Genomic DNA, 13,461 nt, shown 5'->3' on the forward strand with positions numbered 1-13,461 from the left:
TCTGCTCTTTGTACAAGACATAACCTGGACAATTTTCCACATTGTTGGCTAGATATCTTTCCTTTGCTGATCAGGAACAGCTGGGTTGGGGCACAGTGTGTTCTGACATGCATATCGTCAGTACTATTGCTGGAATGTTGTCAGGGCTCTGTAACTTTGTGATATCCAGTATCTTCAGCTTTTCTTACGGAGTCTGTCGAATTGACTAACGACTGGCATCAGTGCTGAGGTTCTCAGGAAGAGGCTGTTGATTGTTTACTTGGCATTTTTGGCTGAAGAATGTTACAAATGCTTCAGGCTTGTCTTTTGCACTGACGTGTTTTGTTCCCATATCAGTAAAGATGGGGGCGTGTGTGAAACCTCCTCCTCTTGTCTTCTAGTATTCATGACTAGATGCGACAGAACTTCAATCTGATGCATTGTTTGTGGGATTGATTAGCTGTATCTACCACTCGCTGCTTATGCTATTCAGCATCAAAGAGCTTCATCAGGTTGACACTTCTTTTTAAGGTATGCCTGGTGCTGCTCCTGGCGTGCCCTCCTGCACTCTCCTTTGAACTAGAGTTGATACCCTGACTGAATAGTAGTGTTAGAGATGGGGATGTGGCAGGCTTTGAGGTTGCAGGTTGTGTAAGGAGCACCAGCTCTTCTGTTGATGATAACCCATGATGCCTCATGGATGTTCAATTCTCAATTGCTAGGTCTGTTTGAAGTCTGTCCCATTTAGCACAGTGATAGTAGTGCCACATAACATGATATAAGGTATTCTCAATGTTGAAAGTAGGACTTTGTGTTCACAAGGACTGTGCAGTGGTCGCTCTTACCGATTCTGTCAAGGACAGATGCATTTGCAGCTGGCAGATTGGTAAGAATGAGGGCAGGTATGTTTTCCCCTCTTATTGGTTCCTCAGCACCTGCTGCAGCACCAGTCTAGAATCTATGTCCTTTTAGGCCTCAATTAACTGAGTCACTAGTGGTACTGCCAAACCAATCTTGGTGATTGACGTTGACATCCATCAAACAGAATATACTCTACCCTTGCCAGCATCTATGTTTCCTCCAAGTATTCTGAAATATAAGGAGTACTGATTCATCAGTCAAGATAGGACAGTGTGTGATAAACAGCAGGAGGTTTCCTTGCCCATGTTTCACTTGATATCATGAGACTTCATGGGATGTGCAGTCATTATTGTGGACTCCCAGGGCAGCTCCCTCCTGACTGTATACCATTGTGTTGCCACCTCCCGCTGGTGGGACAAGGCATATCCAGGGAGGTGTTGGTGTTGTCTCTGACGTTGTCTTTAAGAATTGATTCCTTGAGTATGACTGTGTTAGATAGTTGACTGGTCTGTGAGACAGCTGTCACAGTTCAGTAATCTACCTGATGTTACTAAGGAGGATTTTGCAAGATTGATAGAATTAAGTTTGCAGTTATTGTTTCCAGTGCCTCACTCAATACTGAGTGATTCATCTAGCTTCTTTCCTTTTAGCAGATTTTGTTGCCAGACCAGGTAAGGACAACAGATTTCCTTCCCTAGAGATAATAGGAACTGCAGATGCTGAGGCTCCATCCCTGCCTATTTAACTTGTCTGCCTCCTCTCCACCTATCTTCTCCTCTACCCATCTGTGATCTGCCTCCCCCTCTCTCCCAATTTATTTCAGAACCCCCTTCCCCTCCCCCATTTCTGATGAAGGCTCTAGGCCTGAAAAGTCAGCTTTCCTGCTCCTAAAATGCTGTTTGGCCTGCTGTGTTCATCCAGCTGTATACCTTGTTATCTTAGATTTCCTTCCCTAAACAGCATTAGTGAACTAGAAGGATTTTAATGATAATTGACAGCTATTTCTTTGTCATCATCAACTGGTTGTTTTCATTCCTGATGTTTATTAATCAAATTCAAATTACATCATTTGTGTCTTTTGAGTGTATATTCTGAGAATATTTTTTATTAATTTGTGGGATATGAGCATCGCTGGTTGTGCCAGCATTTTTTGCCCCTCCTCAGTTGTCCTTGAGAAGGTGGTGGTGAGCTGCCACCTTGAACGGCTGCAGCCTGTGTGCTGTAGGTAGACAAATAATACCCTTAGGGAAGGAGTTCCAGGATTTTGACCCAGTAAGAACCTAATGTCACTACTACTCTGACATTACCACAGTGCCACCACTGATTGCGTGTTAGAGGTACAGTACTGAGGGAGTGCCACAGAGGGAGCAGTGCACTGTTCAAGAGTCAGTACTGAGGGAGTGCTGCACTGTCAGATGGTAAGCACTGATGGAGCACTGCACTATTTGAGTACTGTTCATCAAAGGGAACGTTTAAAGTCGGGTCCACCTGCCTTGTGATACATGCAGAATGTTCAGCCTGAGTTTTGGGGAAATGGAACGTGTTCTCATGCACATTCCTCCTTTAATTATCACCGATTGTGGAAAATCTGTACATTCACCTTCCTTGTAGGCTGTGGTAGCTTACTGTGTAAATTGGCAGTGTGTGTTGTTGGCTGGTTACTGCTGTGAACAAACAAAATACTTCTATGAAAATTGTTTTGAGTGACAGCTCAGGATGACACCTGAAGTATAGTCTGCCACTAGCCACTTATCTATACAGCACAGTCTGTCAGCAGCCAGCAACACCTTCACAATTAGCAGTGAGTCTACAGATACCAAAAGGGTGATTAGTGATGGGCAACAAAGACTGGTCCAGCCAGCAACACCACAATCCTGATAATGAATAAAAGGAAATGAATGATGGCCAATTTGTTGATTGGAATCTTGCGTGCTCATAATAAGATTAGCTTCTCACCAAAGTGATGAAAAATCAGGTCAATCTCTCCTGCCAAGTCAGTCCCCCTACCTTTCCAGTCAGCAGCTGTTTGAACCTGTGTTTGGGAAAACTGGGTGTAATTGGATCTGTGGTAATGGGAACTGCAGATGTTGGAGAATCCAAGATAATAAAATGTGAGGCTGGATGAACACAGCAGGCCAAGCAGCATCTTTTGTGCTCCTGAGATGTAATTGGATCTGTATTTACATTGATAGATGAGTGTGATAATTAACCTCCACCAGTGGTGCATCACTAGAGGATGGGCTGAACGGTGTTCTGAAACCTCATGGCGGGTAGTTGGTTGAACAAAGAAAGTTACAGCACAGGAACAGGTCCTTCTGCCCGCCAAGCCTGTGCTGATCCAGATCCTCTGTCTAAACCTGGCACCTGTTTTCCAAGGATCTGTATCCCTCTGCTCCCTGCCCATTAATGTATCTGTCTAGATAGATCTTAAATGATGCTATCGTGCCCGGCTCTACCACCTCTGCTGGCAATGCGCTCCAGGCACCCACCACCCTCTGCACAAAGAACTTTCCACGCATATCTCCCTTAAACCTTTCCTCTCTCACCTTGAAATCTGGACCCCTAGTAATTGAGTTCCCCACTCTGGGGGAAAAAGCTTCTTGCTCTCCGTCCTGTCTATATAACTCATGGTTTTGTAGACCTCAATCAGGACCCCCTCAACCTCTGTCTTTCTAATGTAAACAATCCTAATCTACTCAACCTCTCTTCGTAGCTAGTGCCCTCCATACCAGGCAACATCCTGGTGAACCTCCTCTGCATCCTCCCCAAAGCATCCACATCATTTTAATAATGTGGCGACCAGAACTGTACGCAGCATTCGAAATGTGGTTGAACCAAAGTCCTATACAGCTGTAACATGACCTGCCAAGTGTTGTACTCAATACCCTTTCTGATGAAGGAAAGCATGCCGTGTGCCTTTTTGACCGCTCTTTCGACCTGCGTTGCCACCTTCAGGGTACATTGAACCCGGACACCCAGATCTCTCTGTGCATCAATTTTCTCCAGGGCTTTCCCATTTACCGTATAGTTCACTCTTGAATTGGACCTTCCAAAATGCATCACCTTACATTTGCCTGGATTGAACTCCATCTGCCATGTCTTTCCGCCCAACTCTCCAATCTATCTATATTCTGCTGCATTCTCCGACAGTCCACTATCAGCTAGTCCACGAATCTTCGTGTCACCTGCAAACTTGCTAATCAGACCATCAAAACCTTCCTCCAGATCATTTATGTATATCACAAACAACAGTGGTCCCAATACGGATCCCTATGGAACACCACTGGTCCCAGTTCTCCATTTTGAGAAACCTCTTCCACTACAACTCGGTGTCTCCTGTTGCCCAGCCAGTTGCTGTTAAATATTTGCTGTGTTTCATTTCAGGGTGATCGGGGCGCTATGTCTGGCTCTGTCAGTAACCAGACAGGCCTGGTGAATGTCACCAGCTGTGTGACCCCAACACTGACGCTCAACCTGCGCTCATCACACAACGAGCTGCTTAATGCTGACATCAAGAGATCGACGCCACCCAAAGGCCGTAAGGTTTATGCTTCTACTGACCTTCAGACTGCCATGGGACTGGCTGATGAGACTGCCAATAGCAAGTGGCTGAAGGACGGACGAAATCAGATGCGCAAGGCTGCCGAGAACGAGAGAAAAGACCAGAATTGGAACGTTACCTCGAGAACGGAGGAGATTGAGAGCTCTGCAAAGAAGGAGCAACAAGAATCAGCAGACAAGGAGCAAGCAGTGAACCAGGCTGGTTCCCAAAGTAAAGGCTTCCTCAGTTACTACATGGGCCTGGAACTCTCCCTCAATGCATGTGGTGGGAATTCTGACAAAGGACAACCACTGGTCATCCAGTTGGATCAGGGAGACTTTGAGGCATGTGAGTCAGACTCAGCAAGTCAACCATCTGAAATCCGGTCAGGTTCCAAAATGCGTGGAGAGCAGCCACTGGAAGATGCAAAAGTCGGACTGACCAACCCATTGGAGGCACCCAGTGACCATCGGAAAAGCTCATGTCTGTTGTTTGGAATGAAAAATACAGCAGCTAGTGATGAGGACTCGAGTTGGACCAGCCTTTCCCAAGGCAGTGCTTCTTGGAGTTCCCCTGACGATATAGGTATGTTCCTACCTATCTTCAACTTAACTCCTGGGACGGTGGGGCTGAGAGCTCGTTAGAAGTAGGAGCCAGAGTAGGTTATTCAGCCCTTCAAACTTGCTGCACCATTCAGTAGGAGCTTGGCTACTCTCTTGTGGTCGAGGCCCCATTTTTCCAATAACTCTTGGCACTCAAAAATCTGTATGACTCAATTTAGGTTATATTCATTGATCTCCACTGTTCACTGATGTAGACAATTCCAAAGACTTACAATCCTCTCAGCATCCGCTCTGCTTGTGTGAATAAAGTGATCATTTATTATTCAAAGTCCAATGAGTACAGGCCTGGACTGCTCAAACTTTGATAGAACTGTTGATGGTGGCGGCTAATATCCTTAAACCTGTGCACTGGGTTGGAAGCAATAGGTTGGCCATTACAATGTGAGGTCAAATCTCATTGTGCGATAGGAGTTTCATGTAGAGTCATAGATCGTACAGTGCAGAAGATGGCCTTTAGCACAGACCCATCTACACTAATCCCACTTTCCAACATCAACGAAAAGGTACATTTACATCCTATGTACCCTATGCACCCTATCCATCATATTCTCTTATACACTTCCATCAGGTTCCCCCTCAGCTTCCTCTGCTCCAAAGAAAACAACACAAGCTTATCCAGCTCCTCTTTATCGCTAAACTTGTCTATGCCCAACAATATCCTGTTGAATCTCCATTGTATCCCCTCCAGTACAATCACATCCTTTCTACAGAGCAGTAACTAATGCTGTGCATTGTACTCAAGCTGTGGCTTAACCAATGTCCTGTACAGCTCCAATATAACTTCCTGGCTGTTATAATCTGTGCCATGACTGATAAGGAGAAGTGTCTTATATGCCTTCTTAACCACCCTATTAACCAAATTAAGAACAAGCAGCATGGTGCTGCAGTGGTTAGCACTGCTGCTTCACAGCATCAGGCACCCGAGTTCAATTCCAAACTTGGGTGACTTTCTATGTGGAGTTTGCACATTTTCACCATGCCTCTGTTTTTTTTTTGGCTTTATTCATTCATGGAATGAGGGCGTTACTGGTTAGGCAGCATTTATTGCCCACCCCTCGTTGCCCAGAGGGCAGTTAAGAGTTACCACATTGCTGTGGGACTGGAGTCACATGTAGGCCAGACAGGGTAACGATGGCAATTTAATCCCTTAAAGGACATTAGTGAACCAGATGGGCTTTACCAACAGTTGACATGGTCATCATTAGATTCTTAATTCCAGATTTTTATTGAGTTCAAATTCCACCATTCGAACCTGGGTCCCTAGAGCGTTATCTGGATCTCTGGTTTAACAGTGCAGTGACTAATACTACTAGACCGTTGCCTCCCCGATTGCTGCTGGGTGCTCCAGTTTCCTTCCTTCAACAAAGACATATGGGTTAGGTGGACTGCACAGTTGGGATTCTATAATTCTATAAACCTGTTCTGTCACATTTGGGATAGTATCAGAGATAATGGGAACTGCAGATGCTGGAGAATCCAAGATAATAAAATGTGAGGCTGGATGAACACAGCAGGCCAAGCAGCATCTCAGGAGCACAAAAGCTGACATTTCGGGCCTAGACCCTTCATCTCTGATCAGAGATGAAGGGTCTAGGCCCGAAACGTCAGCTTTTGTGCTCCTGAGATGCTGCTTGGCCTGCTGTGTTCATCCAGCCTCACATTTTATTATCTGTCACATTTGGGGATCTGTGGGCAAGCGCCCCAAGATCCCTCTGTTCTTCCTAGTGTCCTGCCATTCATTGAGTATTCCCTTATCTTGTTTCTCCTTCCAAAATGTTTAATCTCACACATCTCAGAGTTAAATTCCATCTCCCACTGACCTGCCCATTTGACCTTCCTGTCTATACCTTCCTGTAACGTAAGCCTTCTTCCTCACTTAACCATGAGGCAAATCTTCATGTAATCCACAAACTTATTTGTCATCATCTCCACATCTTTTTTTTTGTATATAACAAACAACAGTGGATCAGCACTGCTCCCTGCAGTACCTCTCTGGATACTGGCCCCCAATTTCTCAGACAAACCCTTTTATCACCAACCTCTGTCACCTGCCACTAAGTCAGTTTTGGTTTCATTCACCAAGTTGCCCTGGATCCAAGACAGTGGGAACTGCAGATGCTGGAGAATTCGAGATAACAAAGTGTGGAGCTGGATGAGCACAGCAGGCCAAGCACATAAACCTTCTTCATCAGCTTCCCACATAGGACCTCATCGAAGGCCTTGTCAAAGTCCATATAAATTATATCAGTTGCCCTAGCCCTATCTACATGCCTGTTGACTTTCTCTTAAAAATTCAACCAAATTTGTTAGGCCGGGCCTCCTCCTGACAAACCCATGCTGAATAGCCCTCCTCAAACATAAGGTCAGGCTATGAGACGTGGCTGTGATAATTGGGAAATGTTACTTAAAGGGATGATGGTGGAAAGGGGATGACAAACCTTCAAAGAGTTTATAGGGGAACTGCAACAATTGTTCATTCCTGCTCTGGTGGAAACGGAACATTGGCTAAACTATAGCTTACAGAGGAAATTAGAGTTAGTATTAGATCAGACCAGTGAAGTGGGGCAGTTTAGAATTCAACAAAGGGAGACAAAAGGGATTGATTAAGAAAAGGAAAATAGTGTAAGAGTAAGCTTGTGGGGGAAGACAAAAACTGACTGTAAAACTTTTCATAGGTATGTCCCTTACAGCCAGAAACAGCATAATTTATAGTGGGAAACAAAAAAATGACTGGCCAACTAAATACATCCTCTTGTTTAGCTTTCACAAAGGAGGGCACAAACACTCCTTTGGTAGGAGTAACTGGAAGGCAAAGTACTGGGCTAATGGTAAGATTCTTAGTAGTGTAGATGAGCAGATGAACAGAGAGATCCTGGTGTCCATGTGCACAGATCCTTGAAAGTTGCCACCCAGGTTGACAGGGTTGTTAAGAAAGCGTACAGTGTTTTAGCTTTTATTAATAGAGGGATCGAGTTCCGGAACCAAGAGGTTATGCTGCAGCTGTACAAAACTCTGGTGTGGCCGCACTTGGAGTATTGTGTACAGTTCTGGTCACCGCTTTATAAGAAGGATGTGGAAGCTTTGGAAAGGGTGCAGAGGAGATTTACTAGGATGTTGCCTGGTATGGAGGGAAGGTCTTAAGAGGAAAGGCTGAGGGACTTGAGGCTGTTTTAATTGGAGAGAAGAAGGTTGAGAGGTGACTTAATTGAAAAATATAAAATAATCAGAGGGTTAGATAGGGTGGATAGGGAGAGCCTTTTTCCTAGGATGGTGACGGCGAGCAGGAGGGGGCATAGCTTTAAATTGAGGGGTGAAAGATATAGGACAGATGTCAGAGGTAGTTTCTTTACTCAGAGAGTAGTAAGGGAATGGAACGCTTTGCCTGCAGCGGTAGTAGATTTGCCAACTTTAGGTACATTTAAGTCGCCGTTGGACAAGCATATGGACGTACATGGAATAGTGTAGGTTAGATGGGCTTGAGATCGGTATGACAGGTCGGCACAACATTGAGGGCAGAAGGGCCTGTACTGTGCTGTTATGTTCTATGTTCTAAACAACACGCTGGAAACGTTGGGGAACACAGGATTTAGTGAGAGAGAGGAACTGAAGGAAATCAGAATTAAGAGGGAAATGGTGTTTGGGAAATTGTTGGGATTGAAGGCCGATAAATCCCCAGTTCCTGATAACCTACATCTCTGAGTACTTAAGCAAGTGGCTCTAGAAATAGTGGGTGCATTGGTGGTTATCTTTCAAGGTTCTATCGGCTCTGGAACAATTTCCACAGATTGGTGGGTAGCTCATGTAAGCCCTGGTTTTAGAAATGGAAGTAAAAAGATAGCAGGCAGTTATAGAGCAATCAGCCAGACATCAGTGGTCTTGAGTCCATAATAAACGATTTAATTGCAGAGCACTTGGAAAATGGCAGTGGATTGGACAGAATCAATGTGGGTTCACAAAAGAGAAATCATGTTTTACAAATCTACTGGAATTCTCAAGTGATGTAACTAGTATGGCTGAGGGTGAGCCAGTGGGTGCGGTATATTTGGACATTGAGAAGGCTTTTGATAAAGTTGCACATGAGAGATTAATGTGTCAAGTTAAAGCTCTCAGTGTTGGAGGTAAGTATTGACATTGACTGCTGACAGAAAACAAGGAGTAGCAATATATGGGTCTTTTTCTGAATGCCAGGCTGTGACTAGTGAGATACTACAGGGATCAGTGCTAGGACCCCAGCTATCCATATTACATATTAATGAGTACTAATTAATAAATGTAATATCTCCAAATTTGCAAATAATAAAAAGCTGGGTCGGAGGTTGAGCTGTGAGGCAGATGGATGCTTCAGAATGATTTGGACAAACTGAGTGAGTGGACAAATACTTGGCAGATGCAGTATAATTTGAATAAATGTAAAGTTATCCACTTTTGTAGCAAAAACAGGGAGACATTATTATTTGGCGATAGAGTTAGGAACATGCAATGTGTCCTCACACACCAGTCGCTGAAGGTAAGCCTGTATGTGTTGTAGGTGGTAAATGGTATGTGGCCTTCATAGTGAAAAGATTCAAGTACGGGAGCGGGAATGTCTTTCTCTCATTATGCAGGGCCTTGGTGAGACCACATCTGAAATATTGTGTGCACTTTTAGTCTCCTTATCTGTGAAAGGTAGTTATTGCTAACATTGTCAGCAATTTCTCGTTAATGAGTATAATTGTTCACCTAGGAAATTTCATATCACTGCTCGTGGATTCAGTAGCTGGTTGATGAGCCTGATATTAGAACTGCCAACCATGTTTGACAGTTGTTTCTGGGAGATGGAATTGACCCTTGCCTTGAGGCCGTTGGCATTCCTTTCTCCAGTTTCTTTTCCATACATCAGCTTACCATTCGGTATTCTCAAAGAATTGTGTACCTTTAGACAGGAGTTTCCTCCAAGTCAGTTTCTTCTGAACAAAGATCTCCCATGCATTGATATCTATGTTGCATTTCTTGAGGGAAGCCTTCTGCAAGTCTTTGAAACAATTACGTTGTCCTCCACTGGGTATCCAAAGCACGTAGCTGTCCAATAAAGTTGGTTTTGGATGATCATGGCCTTGATGCTGGTGCTGTTCGCTGTTTCAACGATGCTGATGTTAGTATGCCGGTCTTCAGTTGAGAATCTGTCTCAAACTCCTTTGCTATAGGGGGAGTACAGCAAAAGTTTACCAGTCTGTTTCCTTGGATGGTAGAACTGATGTATGAGGAGAGATTAATTTGCTTAGAATTATATTCCCTGTGGTTCAGAACGGTAATGGGCAATCTTTTGTAATGCTGACAGGACCAGACAAGGTAGATGCAAGAAGGATGATCCCACAGGCAGAGGTCACAGTCTCAGAATATGAAGTAAACCATTAAGGACTGAGATGAGGAGAAAGTTCTTCATCCAGAGTGGTGATTGAGTGGTGGCACGCTGGCCTTCATAACAAGAGGAATTGAGTATAGGAGCAAAGAGGTCCCTGGTGAGACTGCACCTGGAGTATTGTGTGCAGTTTTGGTCTCCAAATTTGAGGAAGGACATTCTTGCTATTGAGGGAGTGCAGTGTAGGTTCACAAGGTCAATTCCTGGAATGGCAGGACTATCATATGTTGAAAGATTGGAGCGACTGGGCTTGTATGCACATAAGTTTAGAAGGATGAGAGGGGATTTGATTGAGACGTATAAGATTATTAAGGGATTGGACACTCTGGAGGCAGGAAGCGTGTTTCTGCTGGTGGGTGAGTCCAGCACCAGAGGACTCAGTTTAAAAATAAGTGGTAGGCCATTTAGAACAGAGTTGAGGAAAAACTTCTTCACCCAGAGAGTGGTGGATATATGGAATGCTCTGCCCCAGAAGGCAGTGGAGGCCAGGTCTCTGGATAGTTTCAAGAAAGAGATAGATAGAGTTCTTAAAGATCGTGGAATCAAGGGATATGGGGATAAGGCAGGGACAGGCTACTGATTGTGGATGATCAGCCATGATCATAATGAATGGTGGTGCTGGCTCAAAGGGCGGAATGGCCTACTCCAGCACCTAAAGTCTATCGTCTAATGTGATTCAGTGGAATTTGCTACCTAGAAGGCAGTCGAGCCTAAAACATTGTGTGACTCCAAGAAGGCGTTTATGTAGAACTTGGGGCTAAAAGGATTAGAAGATACGGAGGATTGGTGTGACCAGACTATTGAGTTGGATAATCAGTCATGATCACAATGAATGGCGGAGCATACACAAAGGGCAAATGGCTTCTGTTTTCTATGTTTCTGTGAATCTCCAAGTGGGGATTAATTCTCCTGTCCAGAATTTTCACCCAATTGTTTTCTGACCCTGATTTAAGATTCACTGGTCTGTAATTCCCTGGTGGTCCTACCACCCTTGAAAAATGGAACTACAGTGTTTGTCCTCCGCTTCTGTGGCCTATAAGCAATTAAAACTCTGGGTCAGAGCCCCTGCAATTTCCTGCTTTGCTGTTCTGTAGCCATGACAGGCAAGGATAGCAGATTAATTCTTGGTGGCCTAAGAACTTAACAGAATCAACTTACCAACCAATCAGCACCCTTTTCTCCTGTAGTATAATTTGTGTGATTGTTTGGAACTTGGTATTCTTGAATTTGTCCAGATCAATGATTGGTGAAAATTTCAGGAACATGTCGCTCCTTTCAGTAAGATTAGATTTCCTTTCCTGAAGGGCATTATTAAAACAGGTCGACTTTTATAACAATATCTTGGCTTTACTATCACCTCTTATGTCAGATCATAAAACAGTAAGGTTGCCTAGTGGAGGGAGATGCCAGGGTGAAATTACCCTCTGTCTCTTGGCAGCTGGCACCCGGGTAAATGTCTTACTCTGTATGCTGGACATGCCCCAGACAGAACGTGTTGTTGTTCCATTTCTCTAATATATTTCTGTTTATTCACGGGGTGATCAGACAACAAGTCAGGAGCCTGTGTTCCTGACAGATCTAGAGAGATTAACACTGTTTGTTCCCGCTATCAGTCTGATAACATTCTGCCCCAATCTGTAGTCCAGTCGAAGCATTGTTTGTCCAGGCCTATTTCGCAAAGTTTTCTGCTGTGTTCATCTCTACTGCTATCAGTTTATGTTCACCCCGCACCCACACAACTCAAACAAGGTTTACCTTCGATTAGCTGTAAAGTTCAGGGCGAGCTTTATTCTGTGTGTAACCCTGAGCTGTACCTCAGGATAACAGAATTATTACAATTCAGAAGGAAGCCATTCGACCCTTCATGGCTGTACCAGGTCTGCTTGTGCTAAACTGCTAGGTTATCCCCATATCCTTGCACCATTACTAACCAAATAACCATCCAATGTATCTTGTATATCTTAATTGAACTTGCTTCCACCATATTTCCGAGCAATGCACTCCATACTCTGAATAAACTGTGTGTAAAAGCTCTATTTCTCACATCACCTGCTTCATTTGTACATCACTTCAAATCTATGCCCTTCTCATTCTTGTTACTTTGACACGCAGCAACAGCTTCTCGTTTTCTGTGCTATTCAGCCTGCTACTGGTTTTGAAAACCTCAATCAGATCTCCACTTGGCTGCTTTCTCTTCAAGGAGAACAGTCCCAAGTTGAATCAATTCTCATAGATATTCTAGTATCACTTACGCACTCTCTAAAATATAATCACACCTGTCTTGGGAGTGACTGTTGAAGACAGTGTTGTGGGAGCATTACACTGTATCTAACCCTGTGCTGTAACTGTCCTGGGAGTGTTTGCTGGGGACAGTGTCAAGAAACCTTTATTTTGAGTTTAAAGAAGTAGCATTAGCTTAACATTTAGTTTAAAAGAATAGAGGAGGCTCTACTCTGTAGTTAACCTATTGCTGTTCATGACCTGAGCATGTTTATAGAATAGAACATTACAGCACAGTACAGGCCTTTCCGCCCTCGATGTTGTGCCGACCTGTCATACCGATCTCAAGCCCATCTAACCTACACTATTCCACGTACGTCCATATGCTTGTCCACTGACAACTTAAATGTACCTAAAGTTGGCAAATCTACTACCGTTGCAGGCAAAGCGTCCCATTCCCTTACTACTCTCTGAGTAAAGAAACTACCTCTGACATCTGTCCTATATCTTTCACCCCTCAATTTAAAGCTATACCCCCTCCTGCTCGCCATCACCATCCTAAGAAAAAGGCTCTCCCCATCCACCCTATCTAACCCTCTGATTATTTTATATGTTTCAATTAAGTCACCTCTCAACCTTCTTCTCTCTAATGAAAACAGCCTCAAGTCCCTCAGCCTTTCCTCGTAAAACCTTCCCTCCATACCAGGCAACATCTTAGTAAATCTCCTCTGCACCCTCTCCAAAGCTTCCACGTCCTTCTTATAATGCGGTGACCAGAACTGTACACAATACTCCAAGTGCGGCCGCACCAGAGTTTTGTACAGCTGTAGCATAACCTC

General features: G+C 44.1%; 1 protein-coding gene across 3 annotated transcripts in view; it reads left to right on the top strand.

Moving 5' to 3' along the window:
* Positions 1–13,461, top strand: part of apbb1 (amyloid beta (A4) precursor protein-binding, family B, member 1 (Fe65)) — a 124,764-nt gene that overhangs the window by 23,018 nt on the left and 88,285 nt on the right. For all 3 annotated transcript variants that reach the window (XM_059646897.1, XM_059646895.1, XM_059646896.1), the window contains exon 2: positions 4,225–4,966. In XM_059646897.1, coding sequence (XP_059502880.1) covers positions 4,240–4,966 — 727 coding nt within the window. In that variant the 5' untranslated portion in view covers positions 4,225–4,239. The remainder of the gene's footprint in view (positions 1–4,224; positions 4,967–13,461) is intronic.

This window comes from Stegostoma tigrinum, chromosome 6 (assembly GCF_030684315.1).
Source record: "Stegostoma tigrinum isolate sSteTig4 chromosome 6, sSteTig4.hap1, whole genome shotgun sequence".
NCBI classification, from domain to species: Eukaryota; Metazoa; Chordata; class Chondrichthyes; order Orectolobiformes; family Stegostomatidae; genus Stegostoma; species Stegostoma tigrinum.